The 26,117-nt window shown below is 43.5% G+C and overlaps 2 protein-coding genes across 10 annotated transcripts in view; both read left to right on the forward strand.

Moving 5' to 3' along the window:
* Positions 1-446: 446 nt before the first annotated feature.
* LOC123453731 lies at positions 447-19,799 on the forward strand. 3 transcript variants are annotated; one of them, XM_045131495.1, is made up of 18 exons: positions 447-1,104; positions 1,543-1,688; positions 2,517-2,571; positions 4,251-4,396; positions 4,762-4,936; positions 5,253-5,429; positions 6,849-6,994; positions 7,361-7,535; positions 7,852-8,028; positions 9,448-9,593; positions 9,959-10,133; positions 10,450-10,626; positions 12,046-12,191; positions 12,558-12,732; positions 13,049-13,225; positions 15,777-15,810; positions 16,977-17,044; positions 19,634-19,799. In XM_045131495.1, the coding sequence occupies exons 1-18, from the start codon at positions 491-493 to the stop codon at positions 19,662-19,664; spliced, it is 2,940 nt and encodes a 979-aa protein (XP_044987430.1). In that variant the 5' UTR covers positions 447-490; the 3' UTR covers positions 19,665-19,799. The 3 variants fall into 3 exon arrangements, with proteins under 3 accessions (XP_044987430.1, XP_044987431.1, XP_044987432.1); XM_045131496.1 differs by lacking the exon at positions 12,558-12,732; XM_045131497.1 differs by lacking the exons at positions 13,049-13,225; positions 15,777-15,810; positions 16,977-17,044; positions 19,634-19,799 and having other exon boundaries at positions 12,046-12,115; positions 12,558-12,718.
* Positions 19,800-23,654: 3,855 nt separating this feature from the next.
* The window catches only part of LOC123453730 (dentin sialophosphoprotein-like), a 50,608-nt gene continuing 48,145 nt past the window's right edge, over positions 23,655-26,117 (forward strand). For 6 of the 7 annotated variants that reach the window (XM_045131488.1, XM_045131491.1, XM_045131493.1 and 3 more), the window contains exons 1-2: positions 23,712-23,739; positions 25,513-26,046. In XM_045131488.1, the coding sequence (XP_044987423.1) occupies positions 25,988-26,046 (59 nt within the window). In that variant the 5' untranslated portion in view covers positions 23,712-23,739; positions 25,513-25,987. Of the gene's footprint in view, positions 23,740-25,512; positions 26,047-26,117 lie in introns of all 7 variants that reach the window. The other variant, XM_045131489.1, reaches the window with a different exon arrangement.

Genomic DNA, 26,117 nt, shown 5'->3' on the forward strand with positions numbered 1-26,117 from the left:
TGTCTAATTCTTTGTGCTTTTTGTTATGAGTAGCAATGACTTTAAATGAAGACATGGCTTAGCGGTTAAGTGTTTGCATTTGAAGCCTAAGAAATCCTGTTCCCCTCCAGGTCTCACATGCAGATGCAGTGAGTTAAGCATGCACCGTTGCGCATGCACACAAGGCCAAGGGTGCATCTGGCATTGGTTCCCAGTGGCTGAGATTGTCTGTTCTCTGTCTAGTGGTCTTCTTATCTGACCCCTCCCCCACCAAAAAATAATAAAGAAAGTGTTAAATTTGAAAAATGTATAAACAGGGTAAATGTGTGTAAATTTCCCTAATTGTTTTGCAACCTTGATGAGTAGATTTATTACAAAACATTGTTTTCTATGATTAACTTGCAGAAATGAAAGAGCCTATCCTTTGGAGAAAGGAAATAAAAGTGCACTTACAAAACGTCAATTGAGAGAATTGGTGAGAATACCAACACGTGAGACATCCACTTCAGAAATGGACTCTCCTTACGGTCCTGACTCTTCTGGTGGTCCAGATCCTCTTGATGGTCTGGACACGCATGATGGTCTGGACACTTGTGATGGTCCAGATACGACCACTGTTTCAGATAATCTTGATGGTCCTGACAGCCCTGATGGTACAGACACTTCTGATGGTCCACATAATCCTGATGGTCCAGACATTCCTGATGGACCAGACACTACTGATGGTGCGGATATTCCTGTTGGTTCAGATAATCCTCATGATCCGGACACTCCAGATGGTCCAGACACTCCTTACAGTCTGGGCACTTCTGATGATCCTGATCCCTCTGATGTTCCTGATACTTCTGAGGGGCCCAGTACTCCTATTGGTCCCATAACTTCTGATGGTTGCAGTACTTCTGAGAGTCCCCGAGTTTCTCATGGTCCCAATGCTCAGGATGGTCCTGAATCTCCTGCTCCTCTTGCTGCCCTTCTGGATCCTGCTATTTCTGCGGAAGCTGATGTTCCTGCCCCTCTTTCTGTTCCTGCCGATGGCCCCGCATCTCCTAATGCTGCTGACTATGATGATGAAGAACATGCTCTACAAGTTGCTAAAGTCGTTCACACTAAGGAGAAAAATGATAAGTAAGATGATGGCAATAATTTAGGCTAGATAATTATTCTTTGCCAAGAAAGCTTCCGTCTAATTTGGGCTCATTTTTATGATGATTAATTATTAACCACATATATGGCTATTTGGTTAAGGTGCTTGCCTGTGAAGCATAAGAAATCCTGCTCTGATCTCGAGATCCCCTGGAGCCAGGTGCAGTGATGCAAACATGCAATGTCACACATGCGCACAAGGGGGCACAGGCGTTTGATGCATGGTCACAGTGGCTCAAGAAACTGGTCTGCCCATTCTCTCTCTGTCTGTCCCTTTCTCCATCTCTCTCAAATTATAAATTACAAAACTTAAAATTTTAAGTAATGTGAAAGGGGAATTTTTGGAATTTTGTCATAATGTTTTGTAACGTTGAGGTGTAGAATTAATAGACCACATTATTCTGTATGACTACCTTGCAGAAATGAAAGTGCCTGTCCTTTGGAGAAAGTAAACAAACGTGAAATTACAAAAAGTCCATTGAAAAAATTGGTGAGGCCATCAACACCTAAGACATCTACTGCAGAAATGGACAAATTGATGGAAGTGAACGGTCATCCCTTGTCAGGTGAAGTCCAGGACACAGGGAGCAGGCTTAATGATGGAGCTAGGGAGTCAAGTCAAGACGGCACGCTTTGTGAACAAGCTACTGTAGCTTCCTAAACACCTCCCAAATATGTAACGATCTGTTTGTTAATGCATCTTCCTGAATTTATAACCATTTCCTGCCTAGCATTCTCTGTTAGACTAAGATCAATGAGAGCCAAGATGTGATCTATTCAATTATCTGAGCTTTAAAAATACATTACACACCGCTGGACCCATGGTGCACACCTTAATTCCCAGCACTTGGGATGCAGAGGTAGGAGGATGACTTTGAGTTCAAGGCCACCCTGAGAAAACAGTGAATTGCAGCTTAGCCCGGGCTAGAGTGATACCCTCCTTAAAAAACAAGTTGTCTGTATATGTATGTTACACATTATACAAACATCATCTTTAGACATTTCCTCATGAATATGAATGAGGGAGGCTGGAGAGAAGGCTTAGCGGTTAAGCGCTTGCCTGTGAAACCTAAGGACCCCGGTTCGAGGCTCGGTTCCCTAAGTCCCACGTTAACCAGATAGACAAGGGGGAGCACGCGTCTGGAGTTCGTCTGCAGAGGCTGGAAGCCTTGGTGCGCCCATTCTCTCTCTCTCTCCCTCTATCTGTCCTTTCCTCTGTGTCTGTCGCTGTCAAATAAATAAAATAAATATTTAAATAAAATAAAATATTTAAAAAAATTCTGGCTTCCATTAAAAAAAAAAAAGAATATGAATGAGGGAATCTAAAAATGCATATTACACACACATAAAAATGACTCATATATTATTTCCTTCTGCTTTTCTCCATGATACAGAGTCCACTATCAGATTGGAACGTAATGATCATGCATTTCCTTACAAATATCTAAGGTAAGTTAAAATTATTGGAATTATGTAGCTATGAACGTAATTCTAGAAGTGTCGAAACCTAAAGTTTTGTTACAAATAAATCCAAAACTAGGAATAATGAAAAGGTATAATTACAGTATCGTACCGTTTTCTATTCATTGATTGGTTTATTTGTTTGAAACAGATTGAAAGAGTCTGATATATATATGTATATATATGTATATGGAGAGAGAGTGGGAGAGAAAGAGAGAGAGACACGTGCATAGAGATATTGAGATTGGGGGATCTAGGGCCTCCAGCCTCTGCCGACGAATTCCACATGCATGTGTCCCCTTGTGAATCAGACTTACATGAGTCCTGAGGAGTTCACCCTGTGGATTCCTTGGCTTTGCATGCAAGTGCCTTAACTGCTAAGCCATCTGTGCACCCCAAATACTCCTACTTTTTAATGCCTAGTTGTTCTTACTCCAGAAATGAAAGGGTACACTCCCTGTACTGAGTTCATGTTGTTTTTTGTTTGTTTCTGTTTGGTTTTGGCTTTTCAAAGTAAGGTTTCTCTATAGCCCAGGCTGACTTGGAATGCACCATGTGGTGTCTCAGGGTGGCCTGAAACTCACAGTCATCCTCCTAGCTCTACCTCCAAACTGCTGGGATTAAAGGAGTGTGCCACAAAATCCAACCCTATCATGTGTGTGTGTGCCTATACCCTATTTTTTCCTATCATCAGGAGATAGATGTCTAAGGAGATATTACCCTTTAGTTTTTAGTAGAGTGGATTGGAGACCATGAGATGGAATCTGGAGGTGTTGATAAAAGTTCTCAAAGGAATCCATACAGGACACCGTTGATTCCTGCAAATGGGATTGGGAGGTAGGAGGGTCTCTGTGAGTTTGAGTACAACCTTTGTGTACGTAGGGAATCACAGATCAACCTGAGCTGAGAGCAAGATCCAACCTTGCCAAACAAAACAAAACAAATTAAAACATCCATGAAAATAGAAAGCAGGCCATGGTGGGGCAAAGAAACAATGGTACAAATGAGTATGGGTTTGAACAGAGGGTTGATATAACGAAAACATACCTAGTTTGCAAAACACATTGAAATCTAATTCATCTCCCTGTATCTGATCATGTTTAGTCAGTCATTTCGGACTGTTATTGGAGGTCACTGAGTATTCTGGAGTAGTATGCAAAAGCAGTATCTTAATGGAATTCAACATGCAAATGATGTGCTGACATGAAAGTATCAGGAATGGAGGTTTAGATTTCAATTATGTAATTAACAACATTCAGACAACACTTTAGAGAAATGTGTCATTCTTTGTGCTTTTTATTATGAGTAGCAATAACTTTACAATGAACACATGGCTTAGCGGTTAAATGTTTGCCTTTGAAGCCTAAGAAAACCTGTTCCCCTCCGGGTCTCACATGCAGATGCAGTGAGTTAAGCATGCACTGTTCCACATGCACACAAGGCCAAGGGTGCATCTGGCATTAGTTCTCAGTGGCTGAGAGACCTAGATTGTCTGTTCTCTGTCTAGTGGTCTTTTTATCTGACTCCCCCCACAAATAAATAATAATGAAAGTGTTAAATTTGAAAAATATATAAACAGGGTAAATGTGTGTAATTTTCCCTAATTGTTTTGCGACCTTGATGAGTAGAGTTATTAGAAAGCATTGTTTTCTATGATTAACTTACAGAAAGAAAAGAGCCTATCCATTGGGAAAAGGAAATAAAAGTGCAATTACAAAAAGTCAATTGAGAGAATTGGTGAGCATACCAACACCTGAGACATCCACTGCAGGAATGGACTCAATGATGGAAATCAACAGTCTTTCCGCATCAGGTGAACTCCAGGAGCACATTGGGAGCAGGCTCTGCGAGGGAGCTCCTGACACAAGCCAGGATGGCAGCCTTTGCGAACTAGCATCTTTAGCTTCTAAAACATCTACCCAGCCCATTATGATCTGTTTCGTACAGGATCTACTTGATTTTATACCTATTATTTATCAAGTATGTTCCATTAGCTAAGCTACATGAGAGCAAGGTCTCATCTGTTCATTTAGCTATGCTTAAGAAATATGTTGCCCATTGTACACATACCTTCAGTAGACATTTCCTCAGAGTATGAATGAAGGAATGTGAGAATGTATCTTCCACTTACATGAAAGTAGTCTTGTCTTATTTACATTCATTTTCTCCACGAAACAGATTCCACCGTCGGAATGGAAAACAAGTATAAAGTAGTTCCATACAAAAGGCTAAAGGAAGTCAATAATAGTGAAAATGATATAACTGTAATAGGAAATGAAGAAATGGAAAAACATAAAGGTTTCTTGCACTTAAATTGGAAACTAGGAACAGCACATAAGAAACACATTAAAAGGTATAATATCCTCCTTTTATTTGTTTATTTACTTTTTATATTTGAAAGAGAGAGAAAAAGAATCAGATATATATAGAGAGAGACAGTGGGTGTGCCGGAACATTCAGCTGCTACAGACAAATTCCAGATGAATGGGCCCCTTAGCATCAGGCTTACATGTGTCCTGGGGAATTGAACATCTGTTCTTAACCTTTGTAAGCAACTGCAGTTGCTTAGCCATCTGTCTTTGTGCAAGAGTGGGAATGTTGCCAAATTGTCTTGTAATGTAGTGAGAGAATAAAATGGTAGGAATCATTGACTCTTGAATCTCTTAAAGGAGTGAGCCCCCCTGCCCTCTGGCAGAAGAAAAGAAAAGTGAAAACAGTAAGTTCACTACAAGGGAATCCGTGTCTGCATCAACCAGTGAAAGGTCTCCTGTTGAAACGGACACTGCGCAGCAAGCGCAAGTTGACGGCAGTCACGTGCCTGGTGACCTACACCACACCGGGAGAAGGTTAGACCGCCGAATATTCCTTTCGCTCTACAGGAAGTTACACTGCTCGGTTTCTCTGGAAATTGTGCAGATTCGTGTAGTCTTCATTCAAAGTAGGAGGAGGCTCAGCTCCATCACATTGCTGAACAGTGAGGAAGATGGACGCCCGCCACAGGGACGAGCAGGAGCAGTGACGATCGAAGCGTGGCTGTAGCGGATATTGGCACATAACGCCTTAGACACGGTTTCCTCAGAAAAGTATTGGAGAACACATTAGAAAGTGAAGGGAAATAGAGAAATAGAGAAATAAAAAGAAATAAATAGAGAAAATAGAGAAATAAAAAGAAATAGAGAAATAAAAAGGGAAATAGAGATTAAAGGAGTGTGCCACAAAATCCAACCCTATCATGTGTGTGTGTGCCTATACCCTATTTTTTCCTATCATCAGGAGATAGATGTCTAAGGAGATATTACCCTTTAGTTTTTAGTAGAGTGGATTGTTGACCATGAGATGGAATCTGGAGGTGTTGATAAAAGTTCTCAAAGGAATCCATTTGGCTACCCAGGTGTTGTACAGGACGCCTTTGTTTCCTGCAAATGGGATTGGGAGGTAGGAGGATCTCTGTGAGTTTGAGTACAACCTTTGTGTACGTAGGGAATCACAGATGAACCTGAGCTGAGAGCAAGATCCAACCTTGCCAAACAAAACAAAACAAAATAAAACATCCATGAAAATAGAAAGGAGGCCATGGTGGGGCAAAGAAACAATGGTACAAATGAGTATGGGTTTGAACAGAGGGTTGATATAACGAAAACATACCTAGTTTGCAAAACACATTGAAATCTAATTCATCTCCCTGTATCTGATCATGTTTAGTCAGTCATTTCGGACTGGAATTGGAGGTCACTGAGTATTCTGGAGTAGTATGCAAAAGCAGTATCTTAATGGAATTCAACATGCAAATGATGTGCTGACATGAAAGTATCAGGAATGGAGGTTTAGATTTCAATTATGTAATTAACAACATTCCGACAACGCTTTAGAGAAATGAGTCATTCTTTGTGCTTTTTATTATGAGTAGCAATAACTTTACAATGAACACATGGCTCAGCGGTTAAATGTTTGCCTTTGAAGCCTAAGAAAACCTGTTCCCCTCCGGGTCTCACATGCAGATGCAGTGAGTTAAGCATGCACTGTTGCGCATGCACACAAGGCCAAGGGTGCATCTGGCATTAGTTCTCAGTGGCTGAGAGACCTAGATTGTCTGTTCTCTGTCTAGTGGTCTTTTTATCTGACTCCCCCCACAAATAAATAATAATGAAAGTGTTAAATTTGAAAAATGTATAAACAGGGTAAATGTGTGTAATTTTCCCTAATTGTTTTGCGACCTTGATGAGTAGAGTTATTAGAAAGCATTGTTTTCTATGATTAACTTACAGAAAGGAAAGAGCCTATCCATTGGGAAAAGGAAATAAAAGTGCAATTACAAAAAGTCAATTGAGAGAATTGGTGAGCATACCAACACCTGAGACATCCACTGCAGGAATGGACTCAATGATGGAAATCAACAGTCTTTCCGCATCAGGTGAACTCCAGGAGCACATTGGGAGCAGGCTCTTCGAGGGAGCTCCTGACACAAGCCAGGATGGCAGCCTTTGCGAACTAGCATCTTTAGCTTCTAAAACATCTACCCAGCCCATTATGATCTGTTTCGTACAGGATCTACTTGATTTTATACCTATTATTTATCAAGTATGTTCCATTAGCTAAGCTACATGAGAGCAAGGTCTCATCTGTTCATTTAGCTATGCTTAAAAAATATGTTGCCCATTGTACACATACCTTCAGTAGACATTTTCCTCAGAGCATGAATGAAGGAATGTGAGAATGTATCTTCCACTTACATGAAAGTAGTCTTGTCTTATGTACATTCATTTTCTCCACGAAACAGATTCCACAGTTGGAAAGGAAAACAAGTATAAAGTAGTTCCATACAAAAGGCTAAAGGAAGTCAATAATAGTGAAAATGATATAACTGTAATAGGAAATGAAGAAATGGAAAAACATAAAGGTTTCTTGCACTTAAATTGGAAACTAGGAACAGCACATAAGAAACACATTAAAAGGTATAATATCCTCCTTTTATTTGTTTATTTACTTTTTATATTTGAAAGAGAGAGAAAAAGAATCAGATATATAGAGAGAGAGACAGTGGGTGTGCCGGAACGTTCAGCTGCTACAAACAAATTCCAGATGAATGGGCCCCTTAGCATCAGGTTTACATGTGTCCTGGGGAATTGAACATCTGTTCTTAACCTTTGTAAGCAACTGCAGTTGCTTAGCCATCTGTCTTTGTGCAAGAGTGGGAATGTTGCCAAATTGTCTTGTAATGTAGTGAGAGAATAAAATGGTAGGAATCATTGACTCTTGAATCTCTTAAAGGAGTGAGCCCCCCTGCCCTCTGGCAGAAGAAAAGAAAAGTGAAAACAGTAAGTTCACTACAAGGGAATCCGTGTCTGCATCAACCAGTGAAAGGTCTCCTGTTGAAACGGACACTGCGCAGCAAGCGCAAGTTGACGGCAGTCACGTGCCTGGTGACCTACACCACACCGGGAGAAGGTTAGACCGCCGAATATTCCTTTCGCTCTACAGGAAGTTACACTGCTCGGTTTCTCTGGAAATTGTGCAGATTCGTGTAGTCTTCATTCAAAGTAGGAGGAGGCTCAGCTCCATCACATTGCTGAACAGTGAGGAAGATGGACGCCCGCCACAGGGACGAGCAGGAGCAGTGACGATCGAAGCGTGGCTGTAGCGGATATTGGCACATAACGCCTTAGACACGGTTTCCTCAGAAAAGTATTGGAGAACACATTAGAAAGTGAAGGGAAATAGAGAAATAGAGAAATAAAAAGAAATAAATAGAGAAAATAGAGAAATAAAAAGAAATAGAGAAATAAAAAGGGAAATAGAGATTAAAGGAGTGTGCCACAAAATCCAACCCTATCATGTGTGTGTGTGCCTATACCCTATTTTTTCCTATCATCAGGAGATAGATGTCTAAGGAGATATTACCCTTTAGTTTTTAGTAGAGTGGATTGTTGACCATGAGATGGAATCTGGAGGTGTTGATAAAAGTTCTCAAAGGAATCCATTTGGCTACCCAGGTGTTGTACAGGACGCCTTTGTTTCCTGCAAATGGGATTGGGAGGTAGGAGGATCTCTGTGAGTTTGAGTACAACCTTTGTGTACGTAGGGAATCACAGATGAACCTGAGCTGAGAGCAAGATCCAACCTTGCCAAACAAAACAAAACAAAATAAAACATCCATGAAAATAGAAAGGAGGCCATGGTGGGGCAAAGAAACAATGGTACAAATGAGTATGGGTTTGAACAGAGGGTTGATATAACGAAAACATACCTAGTTTGCAAAACACATTGAAATCTAATTCATCTCCCTGTATCTGATCATGTTTAGTCAGTCATTTCGGACTGGAATTGGAGGTCACTGAGTATTCTGGAGTAGTATGCAAAAGCAGTATCTTAATGGAATTCAACATGCAAATGATGTGCTGACATGAAAGTATCAGGAATGGAGGTTTAGATTTCAATTATGTAATTAACAACATTCCGACAACGCTTTAGAGAAATGAGTCATTCTTTGTGCTTTTTATTATGAGTAGCAATAACTTTACAATGAACACATGGCTCAGCGGTTAAATGTTTGCCTTTGAAGCCTAAGAAAACCTGTTCCCCTCCGGGTCTCACATGCAGATGCAGTGAGTTAAGCATGCACTGTTGCGCATGCACACAAGGCCAAGGGTGCATCTGGCATTAGTTCTCAGTGGCTGAGAGACCTAGATTGTCTGTTCTCTGTCTAGTGGTCTTTTTATCTGACTCCCCCCACAAATAAATAATAATGAAAGTGTTAAATTTGAAAAATGTATAAACAGGGTAAATGTGTGTAATTTTCCCTAATTGTTTTGCGACCTTGATGAGTAGAGTTATTAGAAAGCATTGTTTTCTATGATTAACTTACAGAAAGGAAAGAGCCTATCCATTGGGAAAAGGAAATAAAAGTGCAATTACAAAAAGTCAATTGAGAGAATTGGTGAGCATACCAACACCTGAGACATCCACTGCAGGAATGGACTCAATGATGGAAATCAACAGTCTTTCCGCATCAGGTGAACTCCAGGAGCACATTGGGAGCAGGCTCTGCGAGGGAGCTCCTGACACAAGCCAGGATGGCAGCCTTTGCGAACTAGCATCTTTAGCTTCTAAAACATCTACCCAGCCCATTATGATCTGTTTCGTACAGGATCTACTTGATTTTATACCTATTATTTATCAAGTATGTTCCATTAGCTAAGCTACATGAGAGCAAGGTCTCATCTGTTCATTTAGCTATGCTTAAGAAATATGTTGCCCATTGCACACATACCTTCAGTAGACATTTCCTCAGAGTATGAATGAAGGAATGTGAGAATGTATCTTCCACTTACATGAAAGTAGTCTTGTCTTATTTACATTCATTTTCTCCACGAAACAGATTCCACCGTCGGAATGGAAAACAAGTATAAAGTAGTTCCATACAAAAGGCTAAAGGAAGTCAATAATAGTGAAAATGATATAACTGTAATAGGAAATGAAGAAATGGAAAAACATAAAGGTTTCTTGCACTTAAATTGGAAACTAGGAACAGCACATAAGAAACACATTAAAAGGTATAATATCCTCCTTTTATTTGTTTATTTACTTTTTATATTTGAAAGAGAGAGAAAAAGAATCAGATATATATAGAGAGAGACAGTGGGTGTGCCGGAACATTCAGCTGCTACAGACAAATTCCAGATGAATGGGCCCCTTAGCATCAGGCTTACATGTGTCCTGGGGAATTGAACATCTGTTCTTAACCTTTGTAAGCAACTGCAGTTGCTTAGCCATCTGTCTTTGTGCAAGAGTGGGAATGTTGCCAAATTGTCTTGTAATGTAGTGAGAGAATAAAATGGTAGGAATCATTGACTCTTGAATCTCTTAAAGGAGTGAGCCCCCCTGCCCTCTGGCAGAAGAAAAGAAAAGTGAAAACAGTAAGTTCACTACAAGGGAATCCGTGTCTGCATCAACCAGTGAAAGGTCTCCTGTTGAAACGGACACTGCGCAGCAAGCGCAAGTTGACGGCAGTCACGTGCCTGGTGACCTACACCACACCGGGAGAAGGTTAGACCGCCGAATATTCCTTTCGCTCTACAGGAAGTTACACTGCTCGGTTTCTCTGGAAATTGTGCAGATTCGTGTAGTCTTCATTCAAAGTAGGAGGAGGCTCAGCTCCATCACATTGCTGAACAGTGAGGAAGATGGACGCCCGCCACAGGGACGAGCAGGAGCAGTGACGATCGAAGCGTGGCTGTAGCGGATATTGGCACATAACGCCTTAGACACGGTTTCCTCAGAAAAGTATTGGAGAACACATTAGAAAGTGAAGGGAAATAGAGAAATAGAGAAATAAAAAGAAATAAATAGAGAAAATAGAGAAATAAAAAGAAATAGAGAAATAAAAAGGGAAATAGAGATTAAAGGAGTGTGCCACAAAATCCAACCCTATCATGTGTGTGTGTGCCTATACCCTATTTTTTCCTATCATCAGGAGATAGATGTCTAAGGAGATATTACCCTTTAGTTTTTAGTAGAGTGGATTGTTGACCATGAGATGGAATCTGGAGGTGTTGATAAAAGTTCTCAAAGGAATCCATTTGGCTACCCAGGTGTTGTACAGGACGCCTTTGTTTCCTGCAAATGGGATTGGGAGGTAGGAGGATCTCTGTGAGTTTGAGTACAACCTTTGTGTACGTAGGGAATCACAGATGAACCTGAGCTGAGAGCAAGATCCAACCTTGCCAAACAAAACAAAACAAAATAAAACATCCATGAAAATAGAAAGGAGGCCATGGTGGGGCAAAGAAACAATGGTACAAATGAGTATGGGTTTGAACAGAGGGTTGATATAACGAAAACATACCTAGTTTGCAAAACACATTGAAATCTAATTCATCTCCCTGTATCTGATCATGTTTAGTCAGTCATTTCGGACTGGAATTGGAGGTCACTGAGTATTCTGGAGTAGTATGCAAAAGCAGTATCTTAATGGAATTCAACATGCAAATGATGTGCTGACATGAAAGTATCAGGAATGGAGGTTTAGATTTCAATTATGTAATTAACAACATTCCGACAACGCTTTAGAGAAATGAGTCATTCTTTGTGCTTTTTATTATGAGTAGCAATAACTTTACAATGAACACATGGCTCAGCGGTTAAATGTTTGCCTTTGAAGCCTAAGAAAACCTGTTCCCCTCCGGGTCTCACATGCAGATGCAGTGAGTTAAGCATGCACTGTTGCGCATGCACACAAGGCCAAGGGTGCATCTGGCATTAGTTCTCAGTGGCTGAGAGACCTAGATTGTCTGTTCTCTGTCTAGTGGTCTTTTTATCTGACTCCCCCCACAAATAAATAATAATGAAAGTGTTAAATTTGAAAAATGTATAAACAGGGTAAATGTGTGTAATTTTCCCTAATTGTTTTGCGACCTTGATGAGTAGAGTTATTAGAAAGCATTGTTTTCTATGATTAACTTACAGAAAGGAAAGAGCCTATCCATTGGGAAAAGGAAATAAAAGTGCAATTACAAAAAGTCAATTGAGAGAATTGGTGAGCATACCAACACCTGAGACATCCACTGCAGGAATGGACTCAATGATGGAAATCAACAGTCTTTCCGCATCAGGTGAACTCCAGGAGCACATTGGGAGCAGGCTCTTCGAGGGAGCTCCTGACACAAGCCAGGATGGCAGCCTTTGCGAACTAGCATCTTTAGCTTCTAAAACATCTACCCAGCCCATTATGATCTGTTTCGTACAGGATCTACTTGATTTTATACCTATTATTTATCAAGTATGTTCCATTAGCTAAGCTACATGAGAGCAAGGTCTCATCTGTTCATTTAGCTATGCTTAAAAAATATGTTGCCCATTGTACACATACCTTCAGTAGACATTTTCCTCAGAGCATGAATGAAGGAATGTGAGAATGTATCTTCCACTTACATGAAAGTAGTCTTGTCTTATGTACATTCATTTTCTCCACGAAACAGATTCCACAGTTGGAAAGGAAAACAAGTATAAAGTAGTTCCATACAAAAGGCTAAAGGAAGTCAATAATAGTGAAAATGATATAACTGTAATAGGAAATGAAGAAATGGAAAAACATAAAGGTTTCTTGCACTTAAATTGGAAACTAGGAACAGCACATAAGAAACACATTAAAAGGTATAATATCCTCCTTTTATTTGTTTATTTACTTTTTATATTTGAAAGAGAGAGAAAAAGAATCAGATATATAGAGAGAGAGACAGTGGGTGTGCCGGAACGTTCAGCTGCTACAAACAAATTCCAGATGAATGGGCCCCTTAGCATCAGGTTTACATGTGTCCTGGGGAATTGAACATCTGTTCTTAACCTTTGTAAGCAACTGCAGTTGCTTAGCCATCTGTCTTTGTGCAAGAGTGGGAATGTTGCCAAATTGTCTTGTAATGTAGTGAGAGAATAAAATGGTAGGAATCATTGACTCTTGAATCTCTTAAAGGAGTGAGCCCCCCTGCCCTCTGGCAGAAGAAAAGAAAAGTGAAAACAGTAAGTTCACTACAAGGGAATCCGTGTCTGCATCAACCAGTGAAAGGTCTCCTGTTGAAACGGACACTGCGCAGCAAGCGCAAGTTGACGGCAGTCACGTGCCTGGTGACCTACACCACACCGGGAGAAGGTTAGACCACCGAATATTCCTTTCGCTCTACAGGAAGTTACACTGCTCGGTTTCTCTGGAAATTGTGCAGATTCGTGTAGTCTTCATTCAAAGTAGGAGGAGGCTCAGCTCCATCACATTGCTGAACAGTGAGGAAGATGGACGCCCGCCACAGGGACGAGCAGGAGCAGTGACGATCGAAGCGTGGCTGTAGCGGATATTGGCACATAACGCCTTAGACACGGTTTTCTCAGAAAAGTATTGGAGAACACATTGGAAAGTGAAGGGAAATAGAGAAAGGAAGAGGTTTCTCTTTTTACATCATTCATTGGAAAGATGTTTGCAAGCAAGCTCTTGGAAGTGGTCCAGTAGAGAAGGAAGTGTGTGTTTCTATGATATCTGTGTTTGTCTGCCGGGTGTTAGAAATCTTGGTCCATGCCGTTGAATGCCCATTCCTGTGCACATATTTCCTCATCTGCTTACATGCTCACACAAAAGTTAGGATCTACATGTGAAGGAGAACATGCAGTGTTTGATTTCATGAGGCTAAGTTACCACTTTAGGTATGTTTCCACTTATGTCCGAGTTCCAGTCTATCTCAGGAGGTTATTTTCTTGACAGTTGAATAGAATTTTATATGTATATGTGCCCCATATTTTTATGACCGACTCATCCGTTGTTGGATATCTATGTTGATTGCATTTATTAGTTTGGGTGAAAGTGGACAGGAGACCATGAGATGGAAGCAGAGATGTTGAGCAAAGGTGTCGGAAGTCCATGAGGATGTTAGGGGAAGGGAGGCCAGGTGGAGGGGACACAGTTCTGGAGGTGGCGGTGGATAGATTAAGGTTGAAGGAAACAGAAATAGACTATGTGTAACAAACACCACATATAAATCTAATTCTTTGTTTTGTGATAAAAATAAGAAGCCTTCCTGGGTGGGATGGTGGCGTACACCTCTAATGCAGTGCATCCAATGCAGAGGTAGGATGATCTCCATTCCTCTGAGGTCACACTGAGACTGCATAGTGAATTCCCATCAGCCTTGTGAGAGAGAGACCCTCTGTGAAAAAACCCAATGTTAATCAAATAAAAATTAAGAAGCCTTGATTTATTATGTCTGGGCATGTTTAGTCAGGCAAGGAGAGTTTGACTTAAGTCATATAGTTAAAATCATTAGACATGTCAGACATAATTCTGTCACTCTTTGTGTCTTTTCTAATCAGTAGCAGTGATAGAAAAGGTTCTTTAAAATGAGAGCTTTAAACACATTAATAGGTGTGTGCATTCTTCAGAGAGAGGGAGGGTGCCATTAGTCTATGATAGAGAAGTAAACTGTTCACAGTGTATCAGAGAGCAGAATCTGGAATTCTAAACTTCACCATTCAGTATTCTTTTTCCTCTAAAAGTTGAAGTGATGAAAGTTACCGGTTTTCAACATGCTATAGTAATAAATAGACCTTTGGTATACTCAAAGTAGGATTTTAAATAACTTTTAAGCAACTTTAGGTGGTTTTATTTTTCACAAGTATTTTCCTGACAGTCATAATAAGTGGCAAATGAGTGATACTGTGAGTGGTAATGTCAGTGTGCTGTTACATCACTGAATACTGCCGGAATACAAAGGTTACTTTCATGACACATTGTGAGAATCATGTCCTAAAGACAAACTCATAGGATGAAATTCTGGGTCTCCCTCTAACCAGCTTGTATCCTTAGACAATTTACATGATGTTTTCTTCCCTATATCTTTCTCCATGAGACATCTACGTGTTACTTATGTCACAAAATTATTGTGAGGTATCAAGGCAGAACAACACATGTACAAGGCTTACAGTAAATAAACAGTTAATATTGCATGGGGGGGTCTGAGATAGATAACCCCTGTAATTGTTTGAAAACGCTGCATGCTATCCTGTCAAGACTCAAATCATACTTTAGTATAGGGATTTAGTGCCTGTGAGTTTGGGTTTTTAGTTTTTGCTTTTTTGAGGTATGGTTTCACATAGCTCAGGCTGAGATGGAATTAACTAGGTAGTTTCAGGGTGGCCTCGAACTCACGGCGGTTCTCGTACTTACCTCTGCCTCCCACGTCCTGAGATGAAAGGTGTGTGGCACCACTCCCAGCTTTCTTCTATTTTTATTAAGAACAACAATATAGTATATTTGTGGTAGCTAAAAAGGTACAAGAGTTATCTTTCTTTGGCTTTGGCCCTCAGAAAGGTTGATGTAAATTTGTTTCTTGGTTTTGATAGTGCTGTGATCTGCCTACTAAGTTTCATTTCAATCCCCAGGTAAAGAATGATTGGACCTTTAGTACCATATAACAGTTAGGAATTTGTGACGTAGATTTCAACCTCATGTTGTTACCTAAAAAAGCATCTACTACACTTGGAAGGCAGAGGTAGGAAGGATTGCTGAGAGTTTGAGGCCACCCTGAGACTATATAGCGAGTTTCAGGTCAGCCTGGACTAGCATGAGGCCCTATCTCGAAAAACAACAACAACAAAATCACTGTATGTGATTTGTTAACTAATTGTCTGAATTTTTTTTTTTTCTGTTTGATTTAAAGGGCTGCCGAGAATACATCTACCGAACTCCACAAGGTATTTCAAGTAATCACTTAAAAGAGTTTTCAGGAGGAACATTGCACACCGCAGAGAACTGTGAGATCTATCATAGAACGCAGACCCACTGAGCACACGAAGAGGGAGGCGCTGCCGCCGCCACGGCTTCCCTCAGCAGCCTCCAGCCCTGCGCAGTCACGCAGAGACCTGCAGCTGCACGGGAGCCCGCTGTCAGGGCTGCCCACCCCCGTGCCCACACAGGGCCGGGCAGAGCTAGGTGGACTCGCATGCCTGGGGCCTGGCAGCTGGAACAGGAGAACATTAGCAAGAAAGCGTTGCACACATGTTTATTGCTAGGGAACAGTGGGTAACAAGGAGGAGTGATAGCAAGGAGCACAGGTTAGTATGCCAGAGTGCCATTAGGAGAAATCAGGAAGTAACTCACTTCAAGGGCAGGAGAGAAAAGAGGGTTCGATGAAGTTAGAAGGGAAAAGGTTATACGGTCAGCTACTTCTCAATGTCTGGTGGAGTTCTAGCTCACTGGCACTGAGGAAATGCAGGCTCCCCGTCTCCACCAGCATCATGTTCCATCGCCCAGTGAACAGGTAGGACTGGGAGTCACAGCAGGAGCCGGGGCAGACATGGTCTCTCCTGCAGACCCTGTGCACAGAATCTTTGCAGCACAGGATTTTCATTGCTTCAGAGGGAAAGCTTCCCCTTTTGTGCTATCAACTGTGTGTGCTTTTTCAGGATTGTTTACTCTCTCTGCAGCTCTAAAGGGTAAGGTCTTTCCTGTCTGGTCCAGCTGTGAAGTTTAAGAATTTGACTTGTCATAGGCTCAGCACTTGATTCAAAAAAAGTAACAAATTACAGATATCTGTCAATATAGCTATTAAATGAGCACACACTGTTGCGAAATCTGAGTTATTGAAGATGTTTCTAATCAGCACTTTGATGTTGTATCAAACTATAAATTAAAGATATGTGAAAAATGGTCAAGTAGAGAAAAAGAAATACTGGGTTAAATAAAGACATTTACATGAAGAAACAAAATTTTCCTTTTACCCTGTTACAAAAGTCATTTCTTCTCAAGGTCCCTATACCTGTGCATAAATTTTTAACTTTAGATATCAAACAAAGATTTCTGCGCGTTGCATATATGGTAAAAAAAAATGTTTAAATTTTGACATTGCATTGTTTTACAGGTGGGCGAGAGAGTTGATAGAAGGAGCAGACGATTTCACTCATTCAGCATAAACAACTTCAGACGCCTGTGAGTTGCAGGTTTTTCTACAGTGGACACAACTTAGACTATGTTGTGGGCTTTCTTTGGCGCATACATTTTAGATAAATTCACAGTAGTCTGTCACAAATAGGGAATTCAGAAATTTTTGGTTTCTAAAAATCATTATGGTTTAGCTTTTCAAAGAAGTCTGAGTTATAACTATTGTAACATTTCAACCTCCTTCAACAACTACACTTCCATTTGGTTTTGCAAAGTGGCAGTGGTTGCCCACAATGAGGGTACTCTCGGAAACCCTGCTGTGGATTCTTTTGTTTTGACACCAGATTTAGGACAATCTCAATAGCATGATCTGTATATAAATTACTGGGGTATGTAGAGAGATAATCAGACAGAAGTTCTGTGGTGATGGAGGAAAACTTCTTTTTAGTTTTGATTATTTGAGAGAGAAAGGGGCAGTTAGAGAGACTGAATGGGCGCACCAAGGCCTTCAGTCACTGCATGCAAATTCCAGACGCATGTGCCCTCTTGTGTATCTGGCGAACGTGGGTCCTGGGGAACCAGGGTCCTTAGGCTAAACAGGCAAGCAATTAACTGCTAAGCCGTCTCACCAGCTCAGGACTTCTCTTTTTTGAAGAGCAGCTTGAGTTCACCTCTAGGCTCACTGTCATACTGTCTGTGATCAGCCGGTATCGTGACATCTCATTCCTTTGGCAGAGTTGGAGCTGAGCTTGAGTGTAGACGGATGGAACCAAGGTGGGACTTTAAAGGTTTATCGTAGTGGAAGTGCTGAAAATAACTTGAAACTGTCCTTTAGAAAGGTGTGAAGGAATTGTATGTGTCCAGATAGGTCCCTAAGTAGAACTGGATTCCTAAATGGTAAGATCTCGGAATGGTGTTCCTAGCTACCTCTAAGAAGGGTAGATTGAGTTTCACCGGAGGGTGTAGGGTAGGGACAACCAAGTGGAGGAGAAGTGCCTGAGGAGTGGCTTGGAATCTTTCAGGAGTGAAAGCCAAGAGTTGAGGAAGCCTTGTGGAAGTCAAGTGATTCCCCAGTGAGGCGTTCCTTTCAGTAGGGTGTGCCTTCTCAATTGTTCCTCAAAGATGGAGAGTCGTAAGCAGAGGAGAGTTCAAAGGTGCCAACTAAGCTGGTGAGACCTGTGACATTACTTTGGAGACCAAGATAATCATCCAGTAATCGTCAGTTTGGAGAGGAGTACGGAGCCCAAGGCAGGCAGGATCTCTTGTTGGAGAACTTAGGTGACTTCTGAGCCTTTGACGATTTCACGGGGAAGAATCAGAGCTATGCTGACCAGGTGTCCCGAAGAGTGAATGAGTGTGTGTTAGGATTTCATTTGTGTACATGGTGAAATAATTTGCCTGTCCTGTTTTAGTAAGTGTCCCTTGAAGGGGTGACTGGTCAAAGAAGGTGGTGGCGTGAGATGCCCCTGAGAACTGACAGAGCTGCATAGAGCAGTTTGTAATTCAGCTCTCAGGCTGGCCAGTGGGTGAGGGGAGTAGTGAACTTGTGGAGAGGCTTGCACATGATACTGAAGGACTTAGGGTGTCAGGAGAGGCATTTCTTTCCTCACTGGCAGGAGGAATAGTACTCCCTTGCAAGGGCACCCATGGGCCCTTTATGAACTCCTTTCACTATTTAGACTTTTCTGCTCCCTTGTGCTATGATTGGGGATGATTGAGCCATCAACGGCCTCAGTGATAGTGATGTTGTAACCAGCATCCTTTTCTCCTTCCTTTCCCACACTGTTTTTTCTTAGTACTTGTATGGACTGAATTATTTGATGGGTCTTGCAATGGATAATTGTGGCCTTAGGACAGCCTCTCTCTTCCGTACAGTGAAATGAGCACGCTCAATGAGTGAACCCTCGCTTGTTAAGGGTCCTCTTTCCTCTCTTTCCTCCACATTGCTTCATGCTGAGTGCAAGATGTGGAGATATATCCAGAGTCTGCATTAAATACTAAGATTTTGTAAACTTTTCTTATGGCAAGAACTCCTTGAATGACAATAGCCTCTACCTTTGTAGCCAATATGTGAGGGCAAGTTTACTTTGCTATTTATATTGTTTTGTTATTATTGTTTTTTTAGTGAGATAGAGAAAGAGAGGGAGAGAGAGAAAGAGGAGTGACAGAGAGTTGATATTTTGGGCCTCAGCCACTGCAATTGAACTCCAGATGCTTATGCCACCTAGTGGACCTTGTGCTTGCCTCACCTTTGTGCATCTGGCTAATGTGGGATCTGGAGAGTAGAACATGATACCTTAGGCTTCACAGGCAAGCGCCTTAACCACTTAGCCTTCTTTCCGGCCTGACTCCTGTGAAGTTTGACCCCTTATTCCTGGTTCCAGTGTGTGCTATTCACTTAGCATGTGGCTGTTAAATAGCCGAATGAAAAATGGGAAATCACTCACACTTATTCTTGATGAGAATGAATTCTTTGTGAAAGTTGGGCATATTGTGCTCCATTCTGATGTATTGTAGTGGTACATGCATGTTTGCATTCTCATATATACTCATAATGCTCACACTTCCTAAGTCTTGTGTGCTAGTAGTAGTGATATCTTTGAAAACAAGAATATAATTCTCACTTTCTCTTTCTAGTATCTTCTTCAGGTCCTTCGAGGTCCTCTGAAGTCTTTGGTGTTCAATTGAGAACTCAAGTCGTAATCCTCCTCCACGTTTAAGAAGAACAAAATACATCTTTGCATTTTGCAGAAACACTTACTAAGATTAAACAAAGTGATCTTTTATGATTACTTTAATTACATTTGTGCTTTGGAAGTCATTATTTGAATTCACTGAGGATGTTTTGTGTGTGCGTGTGTGTTTTTTTTCTTTGTGTGTGTGTGTGTGTGTGTGCGCGCGTGTGTGTGGTGCTGGGGCTGAAACCTTGGGTTCGGGCATGGTAGGCAAGTGGTCTACCACTCAGCCGTATCTTCAGCCACACTGAGTTGGCCCCCACCCAGCTGTGCCCTCACCCCGTGTACTGGCCCTCCTCCTTAGGGCCTTGTCATTCTAGTCCAGTGTCTCCCATAAGCTGTATCCTCTGTCCCTCCTCTGAGTTGATGTTTGTCTCTTTGGGTTCATATGAATTTGTTGAGATGGTTCTCATGTAGGCCTGGCTGGCCTCAAACTTGCTAGATAATTGAGAATGACTTTAGGCTCCTGATCTCGTGTCTGAGTCCTGCATGCTAAGATCATAGGCCCATCATGTGTGATATGGGCCTATGATGTGAGGAGTTGCTTATCAATGACATGGCAGCAAGGGAGAGAGAAAACACGATATACATTTCGGTGCCTCCTTCCTCACCAAGAACACACATTCAGAAGTTTCCAGTATTTATCACAATGATGTCAACCTCTGGGAACCAAGTTTTCAACATGCAAACATATGAGAGGAATTTCACATTCAAATCATAGTGAACATAATTTCAGAAACATCAACGCTAGCATACATATATGCATAGAAATCCTGGTCTTCCTGCCTCTGTCTTCTGAACGCTGGGCTCACAGGTATATGCCATTATGACCAGCGAAAAATAGACAGATACTAACACAATGGCACTTAAATGCTAATAAGAAGGAACCTGGGGCGCCGAGAGTCAATGATGTTATTTTAAAAATTTTATTTTATTTGACGGGCTGGGGCGATGGCTTAGCGGTTAAGCGCTTGCCTGTGAAGCCTAAGGACACCGGTTCGAGGCTCGGTTCCCCAGGTCCCACGTTAGCCAGATGCACAAGGGGGCGCACGCGTCTGGAGTTCGTTTGCAGAGGCTGGAAGCCCTGGCGCGCCCATTCTCTCTCTCTCTCCCTTTATCTGCCTTTCTCTCTGTGTCTGTCTCTCTCTAATAAAATTTTAAAAAAATTAAAAATTTTTGTTTTATTTGAGAAAGAGAGAGAGAGCAAAGCAGAGAGATAAAGAAAAAAAAAGGAGAATCTAGGTGTACCAGGGCCTCTGTCTCTGTAAATGAACCTCAGATGCATGTGCCATTCTGTTCATCTGGCTTATGTGTGTAGTGGGGAATCAAACCAAGGTCCATGGGCTTTTGTCGGCAAACACCTTTACCGCTGAGCCCTCCTTTGAGCCCCTCCTGGAGGATCTTTTTGAAAATAATTGGTTATGTGCATGTATGTTCAAGTGGGGGGCGGGGCTATGTGTGTTTCATGTATGTGTGGAGGTCATAGAAGCTGTCTGTGGAGGTCAGAGAGTTCCTGTGCTCCACTTTCTTACTTTTATTAGTGGTTTTGATGTCAGCCTTCTCAGGCTGACCTGGTATTTACTACATTGTCTCACAGTGGCCTCAAACTCACGATTTAAAGACATGTGCCGGGCTGGAAATGGCTTAGCATTTAAGCGCTTGGCTGTGGAGCCTAAGGACCCCAGTTCGAGGCTCAATTCCCCAGGATCCACGTTAGCCATATGCACAAGAGGGCGCATGCTTCTGGAGTTTGTTTGCAGTGGCTGGAAACCCTGGAATGCCCATTCTCTCTCCTTTTCTCTCTCTCTCTCTCTCTCTCTCTCTCTGTTGCTCTCAAATGAAGAAAAGATGAATTTTAAAAAGTTGTTAAAAACATAGACAAAGACATGTGCCAACCCACACAGATTCAATTTTTTTTTTCAAGGTAGGGTCTCATTGTAACCCAGGCTGACTTGAAGTGTAGTTCCAGGCCAGTCTCAAACTCACAATAAACCTACTGACTCCCGAACGCATTTTAAGAAAATCTATTCTTATTGTCAAATATGAAAGAGAAAACTATCCAGCGAGAAACAGTCCGAAAGAGTGAATGTGTGTGCTAGGGCTTCTTTCCACGGCAAATAAACTCCAGAATCATGTGTCACTTGGTGCGTCTGCCTTTATTTTGATATTGATCCTGGGCCATTGGGCTTGCAAGCAAGTGCCTTTAACCACTGAACCATTTCTCCAGTCTGAGTTCGTTCACTCTTAGCCTCAGTAGCATTATCTATGAAATGGACATGATGTTCCATTTCCTTAATCAAGGAAAGTTTTATTACTGTTTTTTTTTTTTTTCTTTTTGTTGTTTTTGATGTAGGGTTTCACTCTAGCCCAGACTGACCTGGAATTCACTATGTAAACTCAATGCGGCCACAGACTCATGGCGATCCTTCTACATCTGCCTCCCAAGTACTGGGATTAAAGGCTTATTACTATTTTTATTCATTTATTTATTTGTAAGCAGAGAGAGGGAATAGAGACAGAATGGGCATGCTAGGGCCTCTAGCCACTGCAAACAAACTCCAGACGCATATTTCCCTTGTGCATCTGGTTTATGTGGGTCCTGGGGTATTGAACCTATGTCCTTTGGCATTGCAGGAAAATGATTTAACCTCTATGCCATCTCTCTTGCGCTTATTATTATTATTATTATTATTGTTATTATTATTATTATTATTATTATTATTTCACAGTAGGGTTTTTCTGTAGCCTAGGCTGACCTGGCATTCACTGTGTAGTCTCAGGGTGGCCTCGAACTCATGGCAATCCTCCTAACACTGCCTCCTGAGTGCTGGGATAAAAGGGGTGTGCAGTCACACACGGCTATTTAAATAATTTTTTATTTTTATTTTGAGATAGGACCTCACATGTAGACCTGCCTGACCTTGTACTAGCTATGTAGACCCGGCTGGATTTGACTCGGCAGTGATCCTCCTACTTCAGAGCTTCCTGAGTGCTGAGATTACAGATGTGAGCCACTAGGTCTGGCTTTTTTTTTTTTTTTTTTAAAGTTTGAGACAGGATGTTGCTCTGTAACTTGCAAGGCTACAAAATTGGAATCCCGTGTATTGGGATGACAGGTGTATGCCACCACATCTGCATTTTGTTGTTGTTTTTGAGGTAGGGTGTGAGTGTAGCCCAGGCTGACTGACATTCTGTATGTAGTCTTAGGGTGCCCTTAAAGTCACAGTGATCCTCCTACCTCTGCCTCGCAAGTGCTGGGAGTAAAGGCATGTGCCAGTATACCTAGGCAAAATCAGTTGTGTTTGTGAAACTTCGGCCTAGCTGGTGCAGCCCCTTACTGAAGCGTGTCATGGCACCAGTCTAGTTTCCGGGTCTTTCAATCATTAGTATTCATATTTCGTTTTTAGAAGGAGGACCTCGCTGCTGCCCAGGCTGGTGTGGAATTCACTGTGTAGTCTCAGGGTGGCCTCGACCTCACAGCAATCCCCCTGCTTCGCCTCCTGAGTGCTGGCACTGCAGGCACAGGCCACCATGCCTGAGGTCCTGAGCATTGCAGGCAGGCGGGCGGGCAAGGGGCGGTCTGGCACGTGATGGGCAGGGCTGTGGGCAAATGAGAGGTCCCCGGGGTCCCGCGGGCGGAGGGCGGGCGCGGTTGACCTGCACGTGCCCCAGGCGCAGAGTCCAGCTCGTCCTCCTGCGGGAGCGGCTTCGTGGACGGCGACGGCGGTCAGGCGGCCTTGGCCTGGCCGGGCTGCAGCTCGGCCCACGGCGCGGAGCCCGGGTCTGGAGGAGGCCGGGAGCCGCGGGACGAGGCGCTGCGAGGATGCTGCGGCCGCCGGGCTGCCCGGGGCTCCGTGCGGCGAGGCCGGCGTCCCCGCACCGCGGGCCGGGAGACCCTGGGCTCGGACCCCCGCCGAGGTGCCGTTAGGGCCCCTCCCTGCCCTGCGGGGTGGCCGCTCCTGGGACGACCCCCGGGAGGAGGAGGAGAAGCCTGGGGACACCGGCCAGGTAAGCCCGCCCGCCCGGGACTCCCTGCGGCGAGGCCGGTGGTCCCGCGACCCACCCCGACACTCCCACGGCCCGTCTTGGCGGGACCCCGGCGGTGCACGGTGGGGCAGCGGCGGGGCCGCCCCGGGTCCCTGGGTCTCCGCGGGATGCTGGGCCACCAGCTTCCACTTGGGGCACGGCTGCGGAGCAAAGTCCTCAGTCCCCCACTGCCGCACGTCCAGACCCGGATCCGAACTGTGCCTGTAGAAACCGTGGGTCTGGGACCGGGGAAATGGGTAGCATCAGGGGATGGTGATTAGGATGCCCACATTCGCTCCCCCTCCTCTCAAAGAGAAAAGTTGCCAGCATGATGGAGCACAGCTGTCATCCCAGGACCTGGGAAGCAGAAGTAGGCCTGCAGTGAATTCGAGGCAAGACTGAGACTACAGAGTGAGTTCTAGGTCAGCCTGGGTAGAGTGAGAGCCTGCCTTGGGAAAAAAAACAATTAAAGAAAAATGAAAAAAAAATAGGCTGGAGACATGACTTAGAGGTTAAGCGCTTGCCTGTGAAGCCTATGGACACCAGTTAGAGGCTGGATTCTACAGGACACACTTAATTCAGATGCACTGGGGGCGCACGCGTCTGGAGTTCCTTTGGAGTGGCTGTAGTCCCTGACGCGCTCATATTCTCTCTGTCCTTCCCCCTGTCTCTCTTTTCTCTTTGTGTCTGTGAAATTCGAATAAATAAAGCAGAATTAACAAAAATCTTTAAAACTGGTGTGGTGGCTCACGCTTTTAATACCAGCCCTTTGGAGGCAGAAGTAGGAGGACTGCATGAGTGCCAGGCCACCCTGAGAATAGAATGAACTCCAGATCAGCCTGGGCTAGAGAGAGGGAGACCCTACCTCCAAAAACCAGAAAAAAAAAAAAAAAACCAACATAAAAATAAAAAAAATTTTCTTAAAATCCTCTGACTGATACTGTTGGCCCGTCATGAATCAAGTTTGCCATAGAACCAGGGAGTGTGAAGGGCCTGGGACCTTACTGGGCATCGCAGACCACTTTATAAATGTTGCACAAGTGGGCAGTGCTGACAGAGGTGGACATTGACCTCACCTGAATGGAGGATATACCTGCTGCGACTGACCTGGCTAGTGGACCCACTGCCTATATTCCCTGGGGAGCCCCCTCAACACCCTTTTCTCAGCGTCGCTGTGCAGTGGGGCTTGGCAGGAGCAGTCTCTCAGGATGGATCTGCCCAGGCTGCGCATCTTCTCAGCGCCTCAGAGTCCAGGGCCCCCAAAGCTGCGCTGCGCCTGGTCCTTCTCCTCAGGCAGCAGGGCCAGCTAAGGCCAGGCTCTGCCTTGGTGGGTGTGCGCCCTCTGTGGCCTCCTGCAGGCCCTGCAGCACCTCAGCACTGCTCACTGCTGCCCAGCAGGAGGGGCGGAGGGTGGTGTGGACTCCAGCACAGAACAGGCTTCTCCCAGAGCCGGCCCAACAGCTTTATCAGGGTTTTCCCTGAGGTCCACGACCATTACTAGACCTGGTGACAGTGAAAGTGAAGGGAGAGGATCAGGATCCCTCTGGGGGGTGACTGGCCAAGGCCCACAGCACTGCCCACTGCCAGTTCGCTGTCCAGAGTTCTGCCTTCAGTGCTTCCATCTGAAGTCGTGAGTGAATTCCCTAGTTGTACAACAAATAGAGCTGAGCTAGAAAAGAATGAATAGAAGATTCATTCACGGGTGTCAGGGTGCCAGTTAGACTTTTTAAATATTTTTATTTATTTCTCTACAAGCAGAGATAGACAGATTGAATGGCCTAGCAGGGCCTACAGCCACTGGGAAAGAACTACACATGCGTGCACCCCTTCGCACCTCCCAGCACTGGACAGGCGATGTTCGTCCCCAGGGCTGTCTCCAAGAGCCTGGGGCTGCCTCGCAAGGACGCATCTCTTCACTGGATGTCAGCTACCAAGTTCCTGAGTCAGTGTGAAGCCAGTGCAGATGACTACCTGGTTGTTGGGGTCCCAGTCAACGCTGGCAAATATACCTACCAGGCAGTGAAGTCAGAGCAAGGCAGGCCCACAGGACACACTGGGTTTGGAAGAGGAAAGGAAAGGCAGAGTTGCATCACTTCAAGGGACAGAGGGACTTCTGCAGAGGCCAAGGAAGCCGCTTTGGCAGCCCAGGGGACCCTGTGGAGAGCAGATGAGCTGGCGGGCGCGGTGGCGATCCTGAAGATGCCTCTGAGCTTCGCGATGGGACTGCACCATGCTCACCTGCAGCCTTCGCTCGCCTTCCTGTGGCTCTGTCTTTCTCCTTCCGTGCAGGTTGGTGTTTTTGGGTTTGGTGAACTCATGTACAGGAAACTGGAAAGTCTACAAAACAAAATCAAGCCACC

This window comes from Jaculus jaculus, chromosome 12 (genome assembly GCF_020740685.1).
Source record: "Jaculus jaculus isolate mJacJac1 chromosome 12, mJacJac1.mat.Y.cur, whole genome shotgun sequence".
Lineage (NCBI taxonomy): Eukaryota > Metazoa > Chordata > Mammalia > Rodentia > Dipodidae > Jaculus > Jaculus jaculus.

What these genes read in the sequence shown, in the direction of transcription:
- LOC123453731 (XM_045131495.1), top strand. Translation starts at nt 491, where the DNA reads ATGGACTCTCCTTACGGTCCTGACTCTTCTGGTGGTCCAGATCCTCTT. An exon ending in CATAAGAAACACATTAAAAG is followed by an intron (nt 7,536 to 7,851) that starts GTATAATATCCT and finishes AATCTCTTAAAG; the next exon opens with GAGTGAGCCCCCCTGCCCTC. An exon ending in CTACACCACACCGGGAGAAG is followed by an intron (nt 13,226 to 15,776) that starts GTTAGACCACCG and finishes TTTGATTTAAAG; the next exon opens with GGCTGCCGAGAATACATCTA.